The 21550-nt window shown below is 38.3% G+C and overlaps 1 protein-coding gene across 7 annotated transcripts in view; it reads right to left on the bottom strand.

The window, feature by feature from the left end:
* Window positions 1-703: 703 nt before the first annotated feature.
* ARFGAP3 (ARF GTPase activating protein 3) overlaps window positions 704-21550 on the bottom strand; it is a 35739-nt gene continuing 14892 nt past the window's right edge. For 4 of the 7 annotated variants that reach the window (XM_015869719.3, XM_015869692.3, XM_015869700.3 and 1 more), the window contains 8 exons: window positions 20672-20817; window positions 17339-17464; window positions 16660-16782; window positions 10312-10449; window positions 9040-9163; window positions 7556-7646; window positions 2401-2522; window positions 704-1791 (listed from right to left, as the gene is read on the bottom strand). In XM_015869719.3, coding sequence (XP_015725205.1) covers window positions 1774-1791; window positions 2401-2522; window positions 7556-7646; window positions 9040-9163; window positions 10312-10449; window positions 16660-16782; window positions 17339-17464; window positions 20672-20817 — 888 coding nt within the window. In that variant the 3' untranslated portion in view covers window positions 704-1773. The remainder of the gene's footprint in view (window positions 1792-2400; window positions 2523-7555; window positions 7647-9039; window positions 9164-10311; window positions 10450-16659; window positions 16783-17338; window positions 17465-20671; window positions 20818-21550) is intronic. The other 3 variants (XM_085518044.1, XM_015869709.3, XM_085518034.1) reach the window with 1 other exon arrangement.

The following is a 21550-nucleotide window of genomic DNA, read 5'->3' as shown; positions in this document are numbered from 1 at the left end:
GGTTTGCTGTATTACAATGATAAAAAAAAATTAACAACGAGCATCCATAGTTATTTCTATGAAGGTGATCTCATTTACGTGTTTAATATAAGAAAAACCAAAGAGAGGATGGGACAGGACCAAGTTGGGGGCACAGGCAGTAACTACATTTTATTATACTTCACTGCCTGAAGTAAAGCAACTCTACCCACACACAAATGTCTAAACACAAAGTCTAGTTATAAGAAGAGCAGCTCTTCTGAAAGTCACTGGGTGCAGCTGGCAGACTGCTAATCTGAAAACAAGGCCATTTGCATGTGCAATAAGGCATTTTCTATTTACATGAGGCAAAACTGTCTTATGGAGTGGGAAAGGTAAAAACAAAGTATAAAGCTCTACAACCGAGCAGGATAAATACTTCTGCTATTCTCAGAAAAGAATCATCATTTTCAGCTTAGATCTGAACAGCTACAAGAGAAATTAGAAGAAGTGAGGCACTGAGAAACAGAAAAACAAATTCGTCTACACAACGTGAACTGTATTTTGACACGTTTGAATACAGAAACTTTCTTTTTCATCCCACTTAGTGCTTTGATTTCTACTGCTGTAGCAATTTAATAAGAAAGCTAGTTTCACTAACTGAAATTAAAGCCTAATTTTACACTGTAGTACTTAGAAAGCTGGAGACTGACACCTGTGTGTAAGAATTAAAAAAAAAACACAGTTTATGTCAATTTTTTTATTAGATATCAGCAGTTTACAAATCTGAATTAAGAAACAAAGTTACAGAACAGAATTCGTTTGAGCTCATTCTTGGTTGTGAGGTTTTTCCTTTAAGATCTAATCATTTTTATACAAGATGTCATCAACAAAAAACCTAAACTGTCTAAAACACAGTTCTATTATATTTCTTCATCCAAAACTTCATTATTTATCAAAAAACTGTGATTATTCTGAACATTTTAACAAGCATTTTACTAACTACTCCATTAGGCCCTTTATATACTTTTTTTTTCCCATTTGTACACAAACAGGTTGTATCTAAAGCACTTAAGGATTCCATATTGCAAATTCTATAACTTTCAAACCAGGAATAAATAGATTTTTATCTAGTTGTGAGAACAATCTATTATTCAAAATACCAGGTGCCCTATTCTCCCCCATACCTCACATTAAGCATAACATTTTCTTGCAGAAACATTGTTTTAAAACATTAATCCCCTGTCATCTTAATACACAACTATTATTTATGACTGCAAGAGTTTCTACTTCCTGATAAATGCAGGTTTAACTTCATTCTGTGATTTGTTACAGTCCACTAAATACCATCTCAGCATAGGCTTACTTTCTTCTCCACAGCCTGTAAGACAGCTAGAAGATATGTTCTGTCTGGCAACTGAGGATGCAGGTGCACAGAGGTTTCTATTGAGAAAGCTCATTTCTAATGTACGTGCTCATCCTTCTTTCTCTTTCTTGCCTCACAGGCAAAAGCAGTAATAACATAAAGCTCTCAGCATCTAACATCAAGGTCACTAAGAGAAATACAAGACTGTAAAGGAAAAGAAAAATAAAAGCATATGCAATGTAACAAGTTGCTACATAATTTCTGCTCTGTAAAGACAAAATAGCATTAAAAAGATGCTGCGCCAGAAAGCTGCACAGAAATAGGCTGGAACAGTAAACAGTTAAAGATATTAACAGTCTTAAGGCAACCTTTATTCAAATCAGCAGTGTGATTATTTGTGCATCTGAAGAGAAACTCTTCTTTAGTGTACTTCATCGATATGCAAGTTGTTAAGAACCATATCGATCCTAGAAAACAAGCAAACAAAAGAAAAACCAGACATGAGCATGTTTTCCATTGAAAGAAATCAGTTTCATTTACAGTGGTGAAATAAGTTGCAGTTTAATTCTTAAAATCTTTAAGAAAACTGGTTTTGAAGAACTGGAGCTTACAGCTAAACTGAGGGATAATTAGCTTGATTTTCAAATATAAAATAGCTCCCAATGCCCTCATAGAGGAAACCCAAAATACAGGAAAGCTTTACATGATGGAGAATAAGATGCTTTAATTTTGTGCCCTAGTACAGACCTAAAGTACTACTGTCAAATCAGAACCATTATAAGAGTTAGGAACTGTAACACTAAGATGACAGCAAACAACTTCTGTAACGGAATCTGTGTTTAGGTTTTAAGGAAAAAAGCACTTTCTATAAGGGAAGAAACAAAAAGAAGGTGCACAATAAGCTCTGGATTTACTTCTAAAATTATAAAGAACTACTGTAAATCATGGCAGTTCTATGAAGTTCAAAACTTAGTCCATTCTTTCCTTCCCCAAAATAATCCATAACAGAATCTATGTCATTAGATGCCTACAAGACAACTTTAACTGAAGAGTAAGATATCACAATTTTTCCTAACCTGTATAGATGTCATGACTCCACTAGCGAGTACAGAAAGTTTTCCAGCCACTGATTTCACTCCTTGTTTAAACTGAGCAATATCAGGAGCAGAAGGTAAGACGTTTGTAAGGTTGTAGCTTCCTGAAGGGGCAAACACACAGAGACAAAAAGAAAACAATTCTGTATGAAAAGCAGACTTCTTTCTTTCCCTAAGAAATAACAATATGCTACTAAACTAAAGATGAACATCTGATAACCACTACAGAAAACAGTAGGTCTAAACCTTAATTTTTTTCTTAAATCCACCTTGCTTTTTATTTTTCATTAGCTCATATCTCCACCCAGTCTGTCATTTTCTACACTTTACATTCCCAGTTAAGCAACATATGCTTGGACGAGACATGGTTTATCCAGTGCTTCCAACCTGCTTCAGTGCTATGTCTCGTATCCTGAACAGCTGTTCTCATGTTGCGATTTGGAGACAAATGAGAAGTAATGAACTTTATTTGTGTGCACAGATGGGCATGCTTTTCTTGCTGATCTGCTTTAGATCTATTTTACTATTTTATATATATATATATATATATATATATATATATAAAATATTTTATTTATTTATATTTTATATATATAATATATTACTATTATTTACTATTTACTACTAATTTACTATATCCACAGACTGAAAATTCTCTGGAATTACAGTAATGGTCATATACATGCAGGTTTTCACACTGCCCAACAAAGGTGGCAATCCAACTTTCCTTATTAACAGCATTACCTCTACTGCTGTTATGAGAATTACAGGTCTAAAAACAACAAACAGAAAAGGTGTTTCAAAACTAATGGCATGGCATGACACACAATTACAATCAAATGCTCATTATCGAGAAGAATTATCGGCATGCTAAATTCTGCAAAGTATTTTGAAGTCTTCTAAACGTCTGATACTGTGAAGGACGCAAATGTCAGTGAAAGAGCTCTTGCACAACTACAGTCTCGTGAATAAATGAGGTTCCGGAGAGGAAGCATATCAAAATAAACCATTTTCAAAATAAAAGACTAATCTGTAGCCCTAATGTAGGTCAATCAATACCTTTGGTCAGTCAGAGCACAGCTGGTAACTCATGCACAGTTAACAACTCGCACACAAGTTCACCCAGCTGCAGACACCATATCGTTCAGAACTGTAACTCCTTTCAACAGTATTTCCACATGCTGGCTTTCAAAGGCATTTCTATATACTGACTGTCTTTATTATTATTTTTTCTTCTTTCCCCAGAGAGAGAATCTGTAGTTCCCCTTTTCATATTTGGCAAGCTTCCCCTGAGACCTTCCAATGGGACATGGGCACATTGCCTATTGCTGCTTTTCAAAAAAATCATTATTCAAAAATTCACTATTGCTGACACATCTCTACTTCTGAACTGTAACTGTATCCATTCCATTGAACATAAGCTTCAGCTTCTTTTTCTATTAAAACCAGAATAATGTTAATAAAAATCACATATACGAGTAAAGGGAATGAAACTCTACTCTCTCCTCAAATGATTTTTCTCCTGTTTTTCTAGTTTACAAGAAGTTTCCCAGACAATTGCGCAAAATGACAGTTAGGTAACTCCTTTTTTTCCAACTTCCTTTGAAATCACACTGTCACAGAACCGTAGGGGTTGGAAGGGACCTCCAGAGATTATCAAGTCCAATCCCCATGCCAAATCACAGGTAGGTGACCAGCGTCTTGAATATCTCCAGAGAAGGAGACTCCACAAACCCCTGGGCATCCTGTTCCCATGCTCCGTCACCCTCACTGTAAAGAAATTCTTGTGCACATTCGTGTGGAACTTCCTATGAACCAGTTTCTGGCCGTTTAATCTGTCATGTTGAAAAGAGGACACTGCTGAAAAGAGTCTGGCCTCGCCACTTTGCCCCCCACACCTCAGATATTTAAGAACCTGGATCAGATCTCCTCTCAGTCTTCTTTTCTCAAGGCTAAACAGACCCAGTTCACTCAGCCTTTCTTCATAGGGGAGATGCTCCAAGCCCTTCACCATCTTTGTGGCCCTCTACTGGACTCTTTCCAAGAGATCCCTGTCTTTTTTGTACTGGGGAGACCAGAACTGGACACGGAACTCCAGATGAGGTCTTACCAGGGCACAGTAGGGGGGGAAGATCACCTCCCTCGATCTGCTGGCCACGCTCTTTTTAATGCACCCCAGTATGACATTGGCCTTTTTGGCTACAAGGGCACACGGGTGTGCCCCGGTGGTGCAAGTGGTAGGAATGCCGCGTTGCAACACCAGAGGCCTTGGGTTCGAATCCCCCCATGTGGTGCAAGTGGTAGAAGTGCCGCTCTGCTACACAGGAGGCTCGAATTCCAGGGGGTTGGACTCAATGATCTCTATGGTCCCTTCCAACCCGCACGAAACTATGATACTATGATACTGCTGGCTCATGGCCAACCTGTCGTCCACCAGGACACACAGGTTTCTCTCAGCAGAGCTCCTCTCCAGCAGGACATCCCTCAACCTGTACCAGTGCATGCAATTATTCCTCCCTAGGTGCAAGACTCTACATTTGCTTTTGTTAAACCTCATCTGGTTTGTTACTGCCCAGCTCTCCAGACAGTCCAGGTCTCGCTGAATGGCAGCACAGTCTTCAGGTGTGTCAACCAATCCTCCCAGCTTAGAGCCATCAGCAAACTTGCTGACGGTGGCCACTATCCCCTCATCAAGGTCATTGATGAAGACTTTGAACAAGACTGGACCCAGCACAGACTGCTGGGGAACACTGCTAGTGACAGGTCTCCAACCGGACTCTGCACCACCAATGATGACCCTCTGCGCTCTGCCAGTCAGCCAGTTCTCAACCCACCTCACTGTCCACTCACCTATCCCACGCTTCCTCAGCTTTGTAATAAGGATGTCGTAGGAGTCAGTATCAAACACCTTGCTGAAATCAAGGTAGACTACATCTTTGCATCTTTCTCTCTGAGAGTTACACCACCAGTCGATCTCATGCTCACATTCTTGGATGGTTTTTAATCTCTCTGTGTCCTCCCTAAGCTCCACCACCAGACTGAGTAGCTCATCCACCTCCTCACACCTCATTGCGTGGCATCCTTCCCATCCTCCCCCAGCAGCAACAGATCTGGCACTACCTGCAGACAGAGACCTGAACATTCCTGGGCAGGCCCTCCGTCTACATCGCTACAGTCTTCTTAAGGAAAGCCTGCAGTCTGGTAGAGACCATGTTTGAAGCTGTGGCCTCAGGGTCTATCAGGAGAGCTATTAGTAGAGCTGGTCTTGTGAGCAAAGACAACAGCGCTGCACAAGACCCACCTCCCACACCTACAGCTGCAGTAATGTATGGGCTGTGCTTACACTCAGACTTCCCTCCCTGTTATCAATGGACAATAACACCCTTTTCTTACCTGGTGTGTTATGTGGGCAAAAGCCATCTTCCACTCTCCCAAGGGCTGCTTTTAAGCCTCACAGAAAGAAGTCAAGGTCAACTCAAGAGTGGGCAGTGCCAGCTCCACCCCTGGGGGCTAAGCAGCCCACCCACAAGCTGCCAGCCCCCTGCACCAGCACACTGCTTTCACTGGCTTTAAAAAAGCCCTAAAAAGTCCGCATTTTTGCTTTAGGTCCCTTACCCAGTGCAGTCTAACCTGCCCTGAAGCTGATCTCTGCAGCAATCATCATTTGCAAGCCAACAACCTGACGTGCCATCTTTCAAAAGCAACAGGTATAAAAAAAAAACCAAACTAACTAACTAACTAAAAACTCCTTTTTGCAGCCTTATCTTTTTAGTAACTAGATCCTCCAGCATTTTGTATAAAGACAGATATCCGGAAACACTGTGATGTAAAATTTCAGCAGCGTTCATGAAAACATCCTTAGTTTCAAGATAGTCTATATTGGCAAGGACCCCAGAATCACAGCAGTGCATTTCTTGTCAGCCTCTGGTCTTCTGATAACATTTATTTTTCAGAACTGATCATGACCGTGGCATTAATCCAACAACAGACAAGCTATGAGGGTCACTGTCTTGAAATAACCTTTGAGAAGGGGATCATAACAGAAAAGCAAGCAGGAAAAGCAGGTCCTAGAGCCTGAATATAATGCAAATTTAAAATACATGAACTAATAATCCTTGGTGCATTGTTTCCTCACATTTATTGCTCAGAAGTGCAGTAACTACACAGGAAATTGGGCCACTTTGTAACATAACTTCAAATTCACCACTGAATTACATAACAAGGATGACAATTGCAGAGAGTATCTAACCATGAAATGGAAGAAAGTATTATGCATACTTTCATAAGAAATTGCTGTACTCCAAATGCCCTAAGAGCCCTTCCAAGTAGGTAGCAAGGAATAAACATGTGCGCAATTTCTATGTACGTGATAAATTTTGTAGAATTGCCTATAAGTATCCTTATGTAGAATATGATGAGAAGCTTATCAGGTATACATGGACACACCTAGCATATAAATGAGCAGAATCCTCAAATATCATATTCTGAGAAAGGAAAGAGCCTATTTTGAAATGATACTATGTTGTTGAATTAGTAGCAGGATGTTAAAAAACAGTGAGATTTTCAATAGCCTAAACACTACTTTTCCATCTGTCCAATACTTCTTCATTTCTGATTATATATACTCTCCAGCCTAACGTACTCCAACAAAACTTCTCAACTGTCAAAAAGCATGCAACATTCCCTTAATAATTTGGCAAGATCGGTGTTTGAAGTAGATTCAATACTGTTATTACGTATTGCATGCATGTGGTAACTCTTCATAAGATTACCTGAATTTAGGTGTCATCTCCTTCGTTTTTATAAAAGATTATCATAGAGTTTTGGGGTTTTTTTGTTAGTTTTCTTAAACAAAGAAAGCAACATGTCACAAAAATTGTAGAAAAATACTGAAGACACCGAACTGAAAACACGTAACTTTTTATCTAATAAATGAACTTTCTGGGGAAAAAAAAAAATAAAAAATGACTACACCTGTCTTCCTTGTTTGATCTATTGGCAATATTAATGCATATTGTACTTAGAATACTTTTTGCAGAATACAGCAATAAATAGCTTTCTGATACCACAACTTGCAGCAGTGTACTGGAGTATATCCTACAGCATGCTACGGTTTCTCATCCAGTTAAATATGTACCTGCTGGTTGCTTTTTCTGATCTTCAAACAAGTCAGCTGAACTTATAGAGGAGCTTCCAGAAAGTCTTTCCAGTCGAGCCCTAGCTTCATACTAGAAAAGAATTAAGAAAAAGTATTTTAATAGTGTGCTGGCATTTTGAGAGTTGAAGTAAAATAATGAGATTATAAAACATAAAAATCCATCTGAAGTTGACTATTCTAAAAGCTACTGTGCTTATAAGCTATGTGGCTTATACAGCATGAGCTTGTCCTCTCCTCAACTCATTTCTGAATGGATCAAAGAGTGGCATCTACCACTGCAACACTGAGAGGCCAATTCAGTCTTAGCTCCCCTAAAAAAGTTTATACTGCTGTCCAGGCAGAGGACAACGCACTATTCAATCACTAAAAATCACAACAAAAAATATGAAACAGTGGCTAGGTATGAAAAGACACTTGTTAGCACCATGTTGGCATCACAGCACGTTTGTTTCACAGAATCATACCATGTTTTGGGTGGAAATGACCTCAAAGCCCACCCAGTTTCAACTCCTTGCTGCGAGTAGGGCTGCCACCCAGCAGCTCAGGCTGCCCAGGGCCCCAGCCAACCTGGCCTTGAGTGGTTCCAGGGATGGGGCATCCACAGCTTCTCTGGGCAGCCTGCTCAGTGTCTCACTATTTTCTGAGTGAAGAATTTTCCTGCTATCACCTAACCCCTCCCTTCTTTTAGTTTAAAACCATACCTCCTTGTCCTATTACTACCAGCTCATGTAAAAAGTCAGTCACCCTCACAGTCACAATGAGGTAACCCTGAAGCCTTCTCTCTGCTGAACACATAATGATTTTAATTAAACTTCTCCCAGTTCTTAGTCCTTGGGAATGGTGATACAAAGATTATATCATTTTATACTACTCTTTACACTGTTATTTTTTTCTTTAAAAGAATATATATATATATATATATATATATATATGTTATTTTTTAAACGATTGTTTGTCTACAAAACTCTAACTAGTATTACTGCTTTTGTTTATTATTATTATTTGTAGGCTGATCAAATTATATGCCATTTGCTGAACAATTTATAAGCTCACCCAGCCCTATAATTGCAAGGAGACTGCTATTTTCATCAACAGTTCGTTAGCACCAGATTTTTTGTTGTTTGAGATGGAAGAAGCTGGGCTTCATCCAGCATCAGGCTGATTCTTTCTAAATCAAAGACTGCTGAACCACAGTCTACCACCTCTACCAGAAAAGAATGATACTGGGGGCAAGCTCCTCCTAGCAGCTGCAGCTCCTTGAGAGGAAATACTAAAGCATCAGAGTTACTGGAGACTTGTCCATTTCTATCAAACACATTTTCAAAAGGACATAACTCCACAAACTTAGCAATTTTACAGATCATTAACTATTTACTGCCTGCTCTTTATGTACAACACCACCTTGTTCTACAGCCAAATAATAGTTTCATGTCCAGTAACATTTATCACTGTTTTCAACTTACATCTGCATGATCTTGCCTTCCAAAATACATGTCTGATGAAATTGCTTTTACATTGCCAAATTTTTTTTGAGCTTCATCGGTGCTTAAGGATGGCTCATAGTCAGGCTTATAACGAGATGCAGGCCTAAAGAAAAATAGAGTGCATTAGCGGTGTAACATTTATATAATGGCAGAATGCTAAATCAAATAAGAAGTTACTACCATCTTCATTTTTTGATGTCCAGAAGTATAATTGTGATTTATAAAACAGCAGCATGTAGAAATTAAATCAGTGTAAATCCAGGACTGTATAACCAGTCTGATATAGTAGCAAATAAAATTTCAGTGACAGTTTTACAAGACAACGAACTTATAGCGTCTGAAATTCATTAATCCTGCCATATTTATTTTTAGAGTTCAATGAAAAGGTAAGCCAAAAATACATCAACAATAACAGGATATTTCCACAAAACCTCAAAAGAAAAACAAACCCACCTAAAAACACAACATCAGTGAAATTCACATTTCAACCTAGCAGTATGAAAAAATCCAGCCTTTTATCTCACCAAACATGCATATTCAACTGCTTTTGCCTTTTTCTAAAGGAAAAAAGAAGCTTAAATAACTAATAGAATTATGAACAACATCAATGCCTATCTTGTGCAGAACATATCACTGGCCGTCTTTACGACAGAACAGACTATGCCTTTCTTTAAAAAAAAAAAGAAGTTACATTAAGCACACAGATAAAAGAAAAATGGTTTTAAATAAGAACAGAAGCAAAGACAGCAGGCAATCGCACAAAGTCCACATTCTTGCCTTTTCTGTTTTACTGAAAAGATGAAAGACAGTTGTCACGCAAAGAAATACATTCATCCCTTATCATCACAATTAGATCTGTGTTCTCTTTGATTTCTTGATCCTGAGAGCTCAGTTTCACTCCTTTGGGAACTGGGTTCCACTTGGTTCATTAGACAATATACAAAGCAAGTAAAACAAGTATGTTCTCAAAACAACCAAATATGAATCATTCTCTGTTTTGCCTACCAGAAACTACCTCCAGTAGATACACTGCACAGCACTAATCAAAACAGACAACACCTTTCAAACATTACTGAACACGAAATTCAGCTCACAGAAGAAACTCACCCAGGAGGTTCCTTCCCTGATAATCAAAGTTATGACCACGTTCTCCCTCTAGACTGAAAAAAAAATCTCACTACTATGATCAGGATTCAAACTGTATTAACATGCTTGGACTTTCTGTTCAAAAATCAGTATTCCTTGGCATACCTGTCTGAAAATCCTGTGTTTTTCGGAGTTAATATTACATCAACATCTCTACTATTACTTTCCTTCTTCCAGAAAGGATCTGAATTGTCATCCCATTTAGAGAAAGTGTTGCTTCTCAAATCTGAAGAATCATAGTACCTAAATAAAAGAAATACTGAAAAAGTAGGCATTCTTACACTTAACTGACTAGGAAGTTCATCTTCCCTTTTAAGTTGAATATGGCCACAAATCTACATAGCGGACTTCCAGAGAGATCTGTTCTCATCAAAGACAGCAGAGCAAAGATTATGTTAATTTAAGTATTCCATCTGTTTTGGGGTTGGGCAAAGTACTTGGAAAAAACACTGTCAAGACACCTACTTGACATCAAAGAAACACTAAAAACTTCACAACAGGCCCTGTGAGCAGGGTTTTTGCATCATGACAACCCAGTCTATTCATAAATGCTTGGTGCTCTTGACATTCCATTCCAATATACCAGAATAAAGCCACCACCACTTTCAAGGCACTTTAGAGATTCAGATATACCTAACACATGCCATCTGATGGTGCTGTGGGTCCACATGCAGCCAAGTTTTCTAATCACAGCGCTGACAGTTGTTGATCTCATAGTTACATACAGATCTATCTCCAGCAAGCGAATCTGCTTCCACTTTCTGCAGCGGTAACAAAATTCAAAGCTGGATGGAAAGCCCTTACCTCAGGTTCTATGTATTTTTGTATGCAAATATGTCTGAGCTTTAGAACAAGTTTTATTAAACAATGATCAAGAACAAATTTCTTGAAAATCAGTTTCATTTGAACAACGGAGACAATCTTTTTGCATATCAAAACTGCAGGGAACATAACATTTTAGGACCAGAGGGAATGGTTTCAAGCTATGGCAGGGGAGATTCAAGCTGGACACTAGGAAATATTACTTCTCTGAAAGGGTGGTCATGCACTGGAATGCACTGTCCAGGGAGGTGGTGGAGTCACCGACCCTGGGGGTGTTCAAGGAAAGACTGGATGTTGTGTTGAGGGACATGGTTTAGTGGGAGCTATTAGTAATAGGTGAACGGTTGAACTAGATGATCTTTTAGGTCTTTTCCAACCTTGGTGATTCTATAATTCTATGATAAAAAAAGAAAGAAAAGGAAAAAACTGAAACATGTTTGACAAGGTACTTTATCCTGAGCGTTTCCTCATTGATTATCTACATACATATGGATAACACTTGGGGGAAAAAAAAAACCAAACATATATATTAAATGCTAAGCACTGAGTATTTCTCTTTGTGGCTAAATTAAAATCCTAAAGCTTGGAAATGACTAGGATAGGGGTAAGATGACCAAAACAACATGAGGCATTAAAGCCAGGACCCACATTTAATGAAAAGAGCCATCTGAAAAACATGCTCTGTTTGTGTTACAGTCAGGACAGTGTTTTTGCAGTTCATGGGTAATGTGACACCTTCAGTAAAGTCTCCCACCACTGCACATGTAAAAGAGCAAGGACAGATCTGTGATTAACTCCCACAAAAATCACTCCCTTCCTCTCCCAGCAAGAAAGGAGACCCACTAAGATGCAATCTTCATTTTCACAACTTTGACCCACAGAGTGGATGCTACACACAAAATATTTTTGAGGGCATTTTTTTTCTGCTAAAGGCACTATTTATATCTCTCCGCTGTATGTACACAGCTGGAAAATCCACAGGAAGAGTCATCACTATAAACTGAAATCAAAGGAAGAAAACCACTCTTTGGGGCACATCACTATATTAATTCAATCTTTTCCTGTTCCTGTGATTCTACATTGTTTTCAGTGGAACACCACACAAAATGAAAAGAAAGCAGAAACTCCCAGACTGAAGTGGCAGAGCATCAGAAAGAAGACTGTCTGCCAAACTGCCTCGCTCTCAACAACTCAGAAATACGGCAAGGCGCTATATGCTTTCCTACAACCATTCTCCTTCAGCCCAATAGTGCAGCTTGTGTCATATGTTCCTACGGTAGCAGGATGTAGAAGCACAGTGTAAGAAACCTGACATAGCAAGGCTGCTATCCTTGCTCACCTAAAGAAGTGACGCTCATCTTCAACATTCCCATAGGGATGCATAATAACGAAGTGGGGGCATGAGGGCAAGGAGATGAAGCAATCTAATCCATCAAAGACCATCGAAACAACAGGACTGGAAAGGGATTACTCACAGGCGGCTTTGACTAAAATGACTTATTTCTTCACACTTCACTTTCAAGTAACTTTACAAAGTATTTCTTCAGTAATCAAAGAGGGGGAAAAAAACCACCATATAATAATAATCAAAAATTTTATTATTATGTTAATAAACATTTTAAAAATATAGCCAAACAAAACAAAATCCAAGGATTTTGAGAAGCATTACATCTTGCTTGATTTACAGATATGTACTGGCACTAATATCAAGCATGATTATTTTGCTTTTTGCTATATACTGAGATGACAGTAAAGTTACTCTGCGTCTATTTCAAAGTCACAGCTTGCAATAAAGGATAACTCCCTTATAAACCTTACCAAGTCCAACAATCATTCTCTTTAGAGAAAGCATCAGAAATTTGATATATCAACTCCAATTAGATTCTACCACTGTTGCAATACATACAGGAGTCAAAAAACAGCTAGGTCACAATTTACCTTCTAATTATTGATCCAAAACACATTAAAAAGCCTCTTCCAGAATTCATAATTCCTCTGCTAATAGACTTATAAATAATTTGAGAGCAGTAACAGTTCTTTTGAAGGTACAAATAAATAGAGGAGCACTGAGATAATGTATGCTTCATTTTAGAAGACTGCTGCCATTTCTCTTGGAATCATATTTGCAATTGTGCTGCTAGCGATTACACAACAAAGAAATGGCATAAAAGCCTTTGAGTTTCTATTTACCTACCTACAAGTAATTGGGTACCATTTTCCATGCTACTTTGGCAACAATTCAATAAAGGTTTCATAGTTTCATAGTTTCGTGCGGGTTGGAAGGGACCTTAGAGATCATCGAGTCCAACCCCCGGGATTCGAGTCCCTGTGTAGCAGAGCGGCACTTCTACCACTTGCGCCACAGGGGGGATTCGAACCCAGGCCCCAGTGTTGCAAGGCGGCGTCTTTAACCACTGCGCCACCGGGGCACACTTAAAAGGACCACCTGTTTCTATCAGTCCAGCTGTCTGAATGCAATTAATGCATGTCAGGCACTTCACTGTCTCCTTCTCAGCAAAATTTGCAGTGCATCTGTGCTCTGACCCAAACTTCTTTGTCTAAGATTTTCTTAATTTTATGTTTAAAGTCAAAGTCTTGTATTATGAGACTGCAGATATCTACGTAATTCATCTAGCACACAATATATTGAGATTTACTTTTTTTGCATTTGGCACATTCATAGGTAAAAGATTCCAACAGCAGTCAATTTTGTGCCAGCTTGTGATATTTAATTTTCACCTGAGCACAGAAGATACACTGAAGTTCCACAAAACAAGCAAATATTAACTAGATTCTGCGTATGGTCAATAAAAGCTTATGCACCAATTCTTCACAAATAAAAGTTAGATAGGATTGGACAACTGGTGAGACAAAACTCATAAATATCACATAATTCAGACTACTTCTCAGAAAAAGTAGCTTCTTTTTATTACATTGAAGGGCAGGAATGCTACGGAGAGGGATCCTAAAAGGCCTGAAATGTGGGCCCAAGCACGCTTCAAGAAATTCAACAAGGCCAAGAATAAGATCCTGCACTGGGGCAATCCCAGACATGAATAAAGGCTGGGCAATGGGTGAATAGAGAGCAGTCCTACACAGAATAACTTGAAGGTATTGGTGAACAAACAACTGAGTAAGAACAGATCCTCCTGAAACCTACCTTATGGCACATGCAAGACTGTTGAGAAACAAGGTCGACTGAAGAATGGAGCTGAGTATTTACACAAATAACTACTGAACAGTAACTGCTGAAGCGGAGGAACATTTTGACACAGCATAACCACAGAATGAGAACGCAGCTGAAGCAACTTGCCGTGTGCTCCATGACAATGCGCCTTGCGCAACAGGGAACTCTGGGAAAGGATAGGGATGTATATGCATGGGGTAGCATGGCAGGTGTATGGGATGCTCTTACACAGAGATCACACCACTACATCACTATACATGCATTGTGACGCAACAGTAAATTCAAGAACTGACTCCACAGCATCCGTGTTTGTCCCTCTCTCCCCGGACGGGGTCCAGATCAGGGCCTGCTGTCAGCAACGACACAATACAGCAGTGTTGAGAGACAGCCAATTCTGCTTCACTGAGGACAGATCACATCTGACCCATCTGGTGGTCATTTATGACAGAGTAATGGCATCAGTGGACAACAGAAGGACAACAACTGATGTCATCTACCTGGACTTGTGCAAAACACCATCCCACATTACATCCTTATCATTAAGATGGAGAGATATGGACTTGAAGGCTGTCCAATTGGATGGATAAAGAAATGGTGGGATGATCACAGCCAGAGGGCTGTTGTCAGTGGCTCATAAGTCCAGGTGGAGGCCAGTAATGAGTAGTGCCCTCCAGGAGTCCATGTTGGAAGTGGTGCTTTTCAGCATCATTATCAATGACAAAAACAGTGAGACTAAATATATCCTCAGGAAGTTCACTGATGACACCAAGCTGAGTGGTGTGCAGCTGGCAGAACAGAAGGAAGGAATGCCATAAAAGACATCTAGACAGGCTTGAAAAACGGGCCCATGTTAACCTAATGAGGTTCCACAAGGCAAAGCACAAGTTGTTGCACTTGGGTCAGAGCCACACCAGATAGCTGTACCGACAAGAAGAACTCATTGAGGAGAGCCGTGCACAGAAGGACTTGGGGGCACAATAGATGAACAGCTTGACATTGGCCAGCAGTAAGCACCTGCAGCCCCAAAGGCCAACTGTATCCTGGGATGCATGAAAAGAGAGGTAAGCCATCAGGAAGAGGGAGGCTGTTGTTCTGCCCTCACAAGGTCATCCAGATCTGGAGCTCCCAGCAAAAGAAAGACATGGACCCGCTGGAGCAGGTCCAAAGGAAGGCCACAAAGATGATCAGAGGGCTGGATCACCTCTCTCATGAAGACAGGTTGAGGGCACTGGGCTTTTTCAGATTGTAAAAGAATGCTCTGTGGAAGCTTCATTGTGGCCTTCAAGTACATAAAGGGAACTTAAGAATAGGTGGGAGACTGACTTGTTATGCAATCTGATAGCGATGAAACAAGGTGAATATTTTTTAAGTATGAGAAGGAGGTTAGATCAAGTATATTCAATCCATGGTCTGTATGTGGACCAACACAGCTGACTATGTAGCTGCCCTCTGCCCTGCACCATTGTGGTGGTGGCTCTGCTGCAATGAGTGGCCTGCCTGGCCCAACTGCACAACTGTCACTCAGCACCATCAGAACATCAGTGAGCAATTAACCCTATCTGGGCTGAAATGAGGCCACAAGGAGGGCACAGTGCAATGCTAACTCAGATTATGGCAAGTAAGTTTATGGATTTTTTGATACATTAACTAAACACTGTCAACATGCATACATTATCCATTACTTTCAAATGGAATGGAGTTTCCCTACAAAAAGGTAAAATATCTCACTAGTTTCATGTTTTTGTTGCTCTTTTTTATATGTTTCAATATAAAAATATCAAAAATTAAAATAAGTTTTGTTACTTATATGCATGAAACAGATTATATATACACAAGGGCTTCTCTGAAAGTAACGCTTCCTCTTTTATGAATTTGGTTCATGATATCAGAAGTGGCAGCTGTTAGTGGTAAGACAGTAGAGGCTGAACCTTCCCACCAATAATCCATTAAATTTTGTTGCTGTTCTGATGGCAGCAGAGGAGCTGTCTGATAAAACGGCATCTGACATAAAAGTGGGTATGAGGCAATGGTCTGTTACTAAATTCTTTTATGCGGAAAAAAATGGCACCCACTGACATTCATCAATACTTGGTGAACATCTATGGAGACTGGTCAGTGGATGTGAACACAGTGAGGCAGTGGAGGTCAGAACTCGATTGTCTCTAAGATCCCTTCTAATCCAAACCATTCTGATTCTAAATACATTTGTATTATTGAGAGAAGATCGCCTATTTTACAACTTTTTATTTGGATGTGCCCTCAAAACATAACAGGTGTGTATATCTGTGCTTAAACCTTCTCAGTTACCTTCCACTTAAACCTTCTCAGTTAACCTTCCACTTAAACCTTCTGTTTTTGCCTTGTTTCAAATATACAGCATACAGTGAAATACATAACCTGCATACACTTCCGCTCCCACCCAAAACATAAAGTCAATAAATTACCTTGAACTAGAAGAGAAATAGGAGTCTTCTACATCATCTATGTACTTTTTCTTCGGTTTTGCAATTGTTGGTGTTTCCTGTTCTATTGTTTGCATATCTGAGATAACAGAGTGGGAAATGCCACTGGGGACAGGAAAAAATAAATAAATATATGTGAAAAGATGACAAAACCCACATCCTAAAATAAATAAACAAACAACATAAGCCTTTCTATAGTTTCTGAAGCCTGCTGTATTTGCAAAAACTCTACAAACATTTAAGAAGAAACAGGAAATTAAAAAAAATAAAGCCTTTGAAAGCTCAGCTAGTTCTCTGAAGTAGTGACAAGACTTTTGAATACACAAACCATTCCAACAGCTGTAAAAGAGCCATGTGATTTTTCAGAGTTTCGGCATGTAGAGGGTAGACTATGGTTAGGTTTGTAATGTTTATAAAAACATTCCAGCTACCTTCATAACAGGCAGCTAAATACAGAAAAAATCCTACAGGCAATCTACAACTTAAGTGAGCATCTGTTTGGAAAACTATAACTCCTATCCCCTTCTCTGACAAATACTCCATTCTTTGAAAATTAAATTTCCATAACACTTCAGTATATTTTTTCATTTAGGAAGTAAAATCAAGGATATTTGCATGAAACTACAGTCCACTTAAACATAGCATACAGAACTTCACATACCTTCTGTTGCTGCCAAATCCCATGCCAAGCCTCTCTAGTTCATTCTTCTTCTTACCAGACAGATTTAACTTTTCTTCTTTTGTTTTAATATCAAGATCTCTGTAGGCCAATCGTAAAGACGATACACTAGAAAAAAACCATACAGTTAAATGTTATTGTAAAATCATTTTAAAACAGTAAGAAAACTTGATAGAAAACAAGTAATGCATATTGTACAACTGTATCTTGTTTTCTGTGCTTATGAAAATATTCATAATTAACACGATCACATTCCAACTATAAGAATGGGAAAAACGTAGTAAAGAATACTGTCTAAATGGTACTCTAGTCTAGAACAGACAGAGTTGGGTTTTTTGTTGGCTTTTTTTTTTTTTTTCTACTTCAAAACACATGTAAAAAATTCTACTGTTACAGCTCAGGGTACAGTTTTGCTCTACCATCAAGTCAAGCACTGTCCGAGTTGTACCTGCTACCAAATAATTACCAAAATTACCCAAATCTGATATATTACAGAAACCACAATACAACACTAGTAATGTGTTCCCATAAGTGCACTCCTTGGCCCTGCTATATCTTCCTACATGCTCCTAATGGTTTTAACACCTGCTATATATACCTGAGGAACTTTTAGTAGAGGTGGACTACATTTCCTGTCTATTAATGCTGTTATTCTCTATTGTCAAAAAAACAAACAAACAAACAAACAAAAAAACCCCACTCAATGGGGGGAAGAGAATCTTTATAACTGGAACATCAAATATATTCTCTAGTATGGAAACTCTGGAGCATCCAGTACTTTTTTACTTCATGGCAAACAACATATTTTGTCACCTGAAACATCCTTGTAATTCAAATACAGTAAGTGCTGTGAGATGCCACAGGCTTTTCTAAACCTCAAAACTGTATTCATTATTTCCTAGCAGTCTCAATGTAGGAGGCAGAGTATTTTTAATCATGATCACAGAACTGCAGGAACACTGCTTAAATTTAATTTGTTAGTTTGAAGGGGATACAAAGAGTAATTTTAATGAGGAACACAACAATATCTAATTCATGCGTCTGTCATAAAGTACAAGTGAACGCTATCGTAAGACAAATAAATGGGAATTAGACGCTACTTGTAGATATTTCCCATCTGCTTGTAACAGGAAGTCTGAAAACAATACATTTTCCTTGTAACTTTCCATCCACTTTGTACAGAAGCAGAAATGAAAAGCAAAGCCATTTGATTACTGAAATGGATTCCTCTGGTCTTACTCTTCATCTGGCCCCATGTGTCATTACTTAACTTTAAACAGAAGTATAAGATGCCCCTAATAAAACTCATATCTTACTGGACAGTGCAAGATAGAGGTTGCATACCTGAACTTGTGATGACTGGATATCCTTTCATAGAATCACAGAATTACTCAGGTTGGAAAGGACCTCAAAGATCATCAAGTCCAGCTGCAGCCTAACCATAGCACCCTAACTCTAACAACCCTCTGCTAAACCATATCTCTGAGCGCCACATCCAAACAGCTCTTAAACACATCCAGGGATGGTGACTCAACTACTCCCCTTGGGAAAGAAGGTACTTGCTTGGTACTTCATCAGGCTTTAATTGAGAACTAAAATATATTATGTCTTATATCCAGGTGCTGACAACAATAAATGTCAGTCATCTGTTGAATGATTTTTGAAATCAGTAAAATCAGAAGATCTTATCATCAAAATACAGAATATATCTAGGGAAGCCTTTGATAATTCTTACTCTTTAGAACCAACCATTATAGAGGAAATGGAAAACATTTTCTGAAGTTCAACTTAAAACTGCTCCTGAAAGAAATCTACCCAGCACTTTACTTAAGTAAAAAGATAGCAATCTGTTTCATGAAATCTATTTAATGAACATAAAAACATTTCCTATTTTCTGAAGATTAAAATCATCACTATACCTATTAGTTTTATAGTAACACCAGCAGTGTATTATATCATCACTGCACAGCAGAAAATGAAGAAACTGTGTACCAGCTATAAAATTACTTTTCAAGTTTCAAATATTAGGTCTCTTTCTAAAAAGGAAGAACCAAAAGCATAATTTCCAAGCACATAACAAAGTCACAACTAATTAATTTACTCAAGCTCATTACTCTAGATTTTAAAACTAAAACCACACAAATTAGCTGGAGGCACACACAACCTAAAAAGCGTTCATTCTTCTTTAATTTTGATATAGACTGCCATCTACAGTTAAAAACCCAGAAAGTTAACCTGTAGTGAATGTTACCTTGCCTCTACTGAGACCTGATACATAAGCCCGGGTCAATGGGCATCCCTTGCATTTACAGACCTTTTTGGAGGGTCCTAGCTACTCCAGAAAATTTGCAGTGGACCTACAAATATCAGGTACTGACAAATGTTTCTGACACAGAGACAGGATCACTACTGTGAATTTCTTCCAAACTGAAAAATATCATTAAAGATATTATCATTAGAGAGCACAAATAATAACGAACAATCATTTTTCTTTTTTATTTAGCAGCATGTTTCTCCAATTCAGTTTATTGTTAATTTTTTGCAATCAATGAGGAATGTGACTTTTGTGGTAAGAATACTTGGAAAAAACAAGCAATCCCCTTCTGATTAATACTTTTGTTGCACACAAAACATGAGTTTCTGTGGAGGTCATGTAACAAGCATGCAGAAATACCATGAAGTAGACTGCAGGCTAAAGAGCTTGGTATCATGAATTCCAAGTGATCTTCTAATTTTCTAATTGCAAATATACTCAGAAAATTTCTCAATAGTTTATTAAAATGAAGCATCTTAGATCTTTAAGATGTAATGCTAAGAATAAAGAGTTGCAGCCTATTTACTGAGCTGGGGCCTCTGACGCAAAACAAGTTTTTATGAAAGTGAAGGTAGCTTCTGTATAAAACAGCTGAAACATAAGCAGGCAATTCTAGCTTAACTTAATCAACCTTCTGCTTTCAAGGGAGAAACTCTTACCCAATACATACATATACAATACAGAGTACCTGTATGATTCCTAAGCAATCAGCGAGTCTGTTACAATGTTTATACAGTTTGTTACATCAAACCAAAATGAATTACGTAACTAGTACCGAACAAAGACAGTTCAAAAGGTGAGAGTCTCCTCTGGTAACACGGGAAAACGGAACAATTACTTTTTGACACACCCCATCCACATTTGGGGATTTTTATTAAATCAAGAACTGAAGTTCTATTTGCAAATGTAGTCCTTTGGTACCATTTAAAATGCTAAGAGTTAATTCATTAACAAGAAATCAGGCATTGTGCTTTACTGTTGTATATGCAACTCATACTTACAGTGGCTCTTCCATCTCTATTTTCTTACTGCCATGAAGATCCTCTTGTTCCTTCATTTTATCTACAGCTTGTGCTTGTTTTTCAATCTCACTGAAGCTTTGGCTGCTGACCTTTTGGGCCCCCAAACCACCTTTTTTGGCACCAAGCTTGATTGATTTAAAAAATAAAAATAAAAATGCAAGATTACAACTGAGAAAATACTGAAGAATCCATTTTGAAAGCAACAGCAAATACTATACTCTGCAGGGAGTATAGTACACAACGTCAATAATGATTATGCTACATAAAAATTACATATTTTGTTGCAATTGAACCATTTGATGCTCATTCACTTAATTAATAATTACAGAAGTCATAGAAGTGGGTAAGATTTTTTGAAATAGAACTCACTGGCCAGTGCATTACCTTAGTACTAAGGGCTGATTTATTCATATTTTTAATAAACACGTACATAGGCATTTGACCATTTAGCATAAGATAGGAATACACACATTTTGTCTATAAGTGTATGCAAAATGCATAAATGCACAATTAGTATTTGCATATAACAAAGCACAGCAAGTTGACTTTTTTTTTTAAAGGATAAACATGTCAGTTTAAGAGGTCACAGTTTAGCAATGCTTCTTTTAAAATAAATCTATTTCTAGCTCATTACTTCAACATGAATATAAATTATTATAAAAAAACACTGACTACTACCAATATGAACAGACAAAATGAAGTAGATTCAGAAAATGCAAAACACTAAAACTGCTGCTCTCAGTCTCCTGAGAGTTCAATTTTCCATCTGCAATACTACATCAATATTAATTCTCCCAGCATACCTAGCTTAACTTGTTACCACGATGAAGTTTTCAACTAAGAGCTCTGGCTTACGTA

This window comes from Coturnix japonica, chromosome 1, assembly GCF_054131305.1.
Source record: "Coturnix japonica strain WE chromosome 1, WE-NBRP24, whole genome shotgun sequence".
In the NCBI taxonomy this organism is placed as follows: Eukaryota; Metazoa; Chordata; class Aves; order Galliformes; family Phasianidae; genus Coturnix; species Coturnix japonica.
The sequence above is the reverse complement of the archived record's forward strand: the minus strand, read 5'-3'. Positions and strand labels throughout refer to the sequence as shown.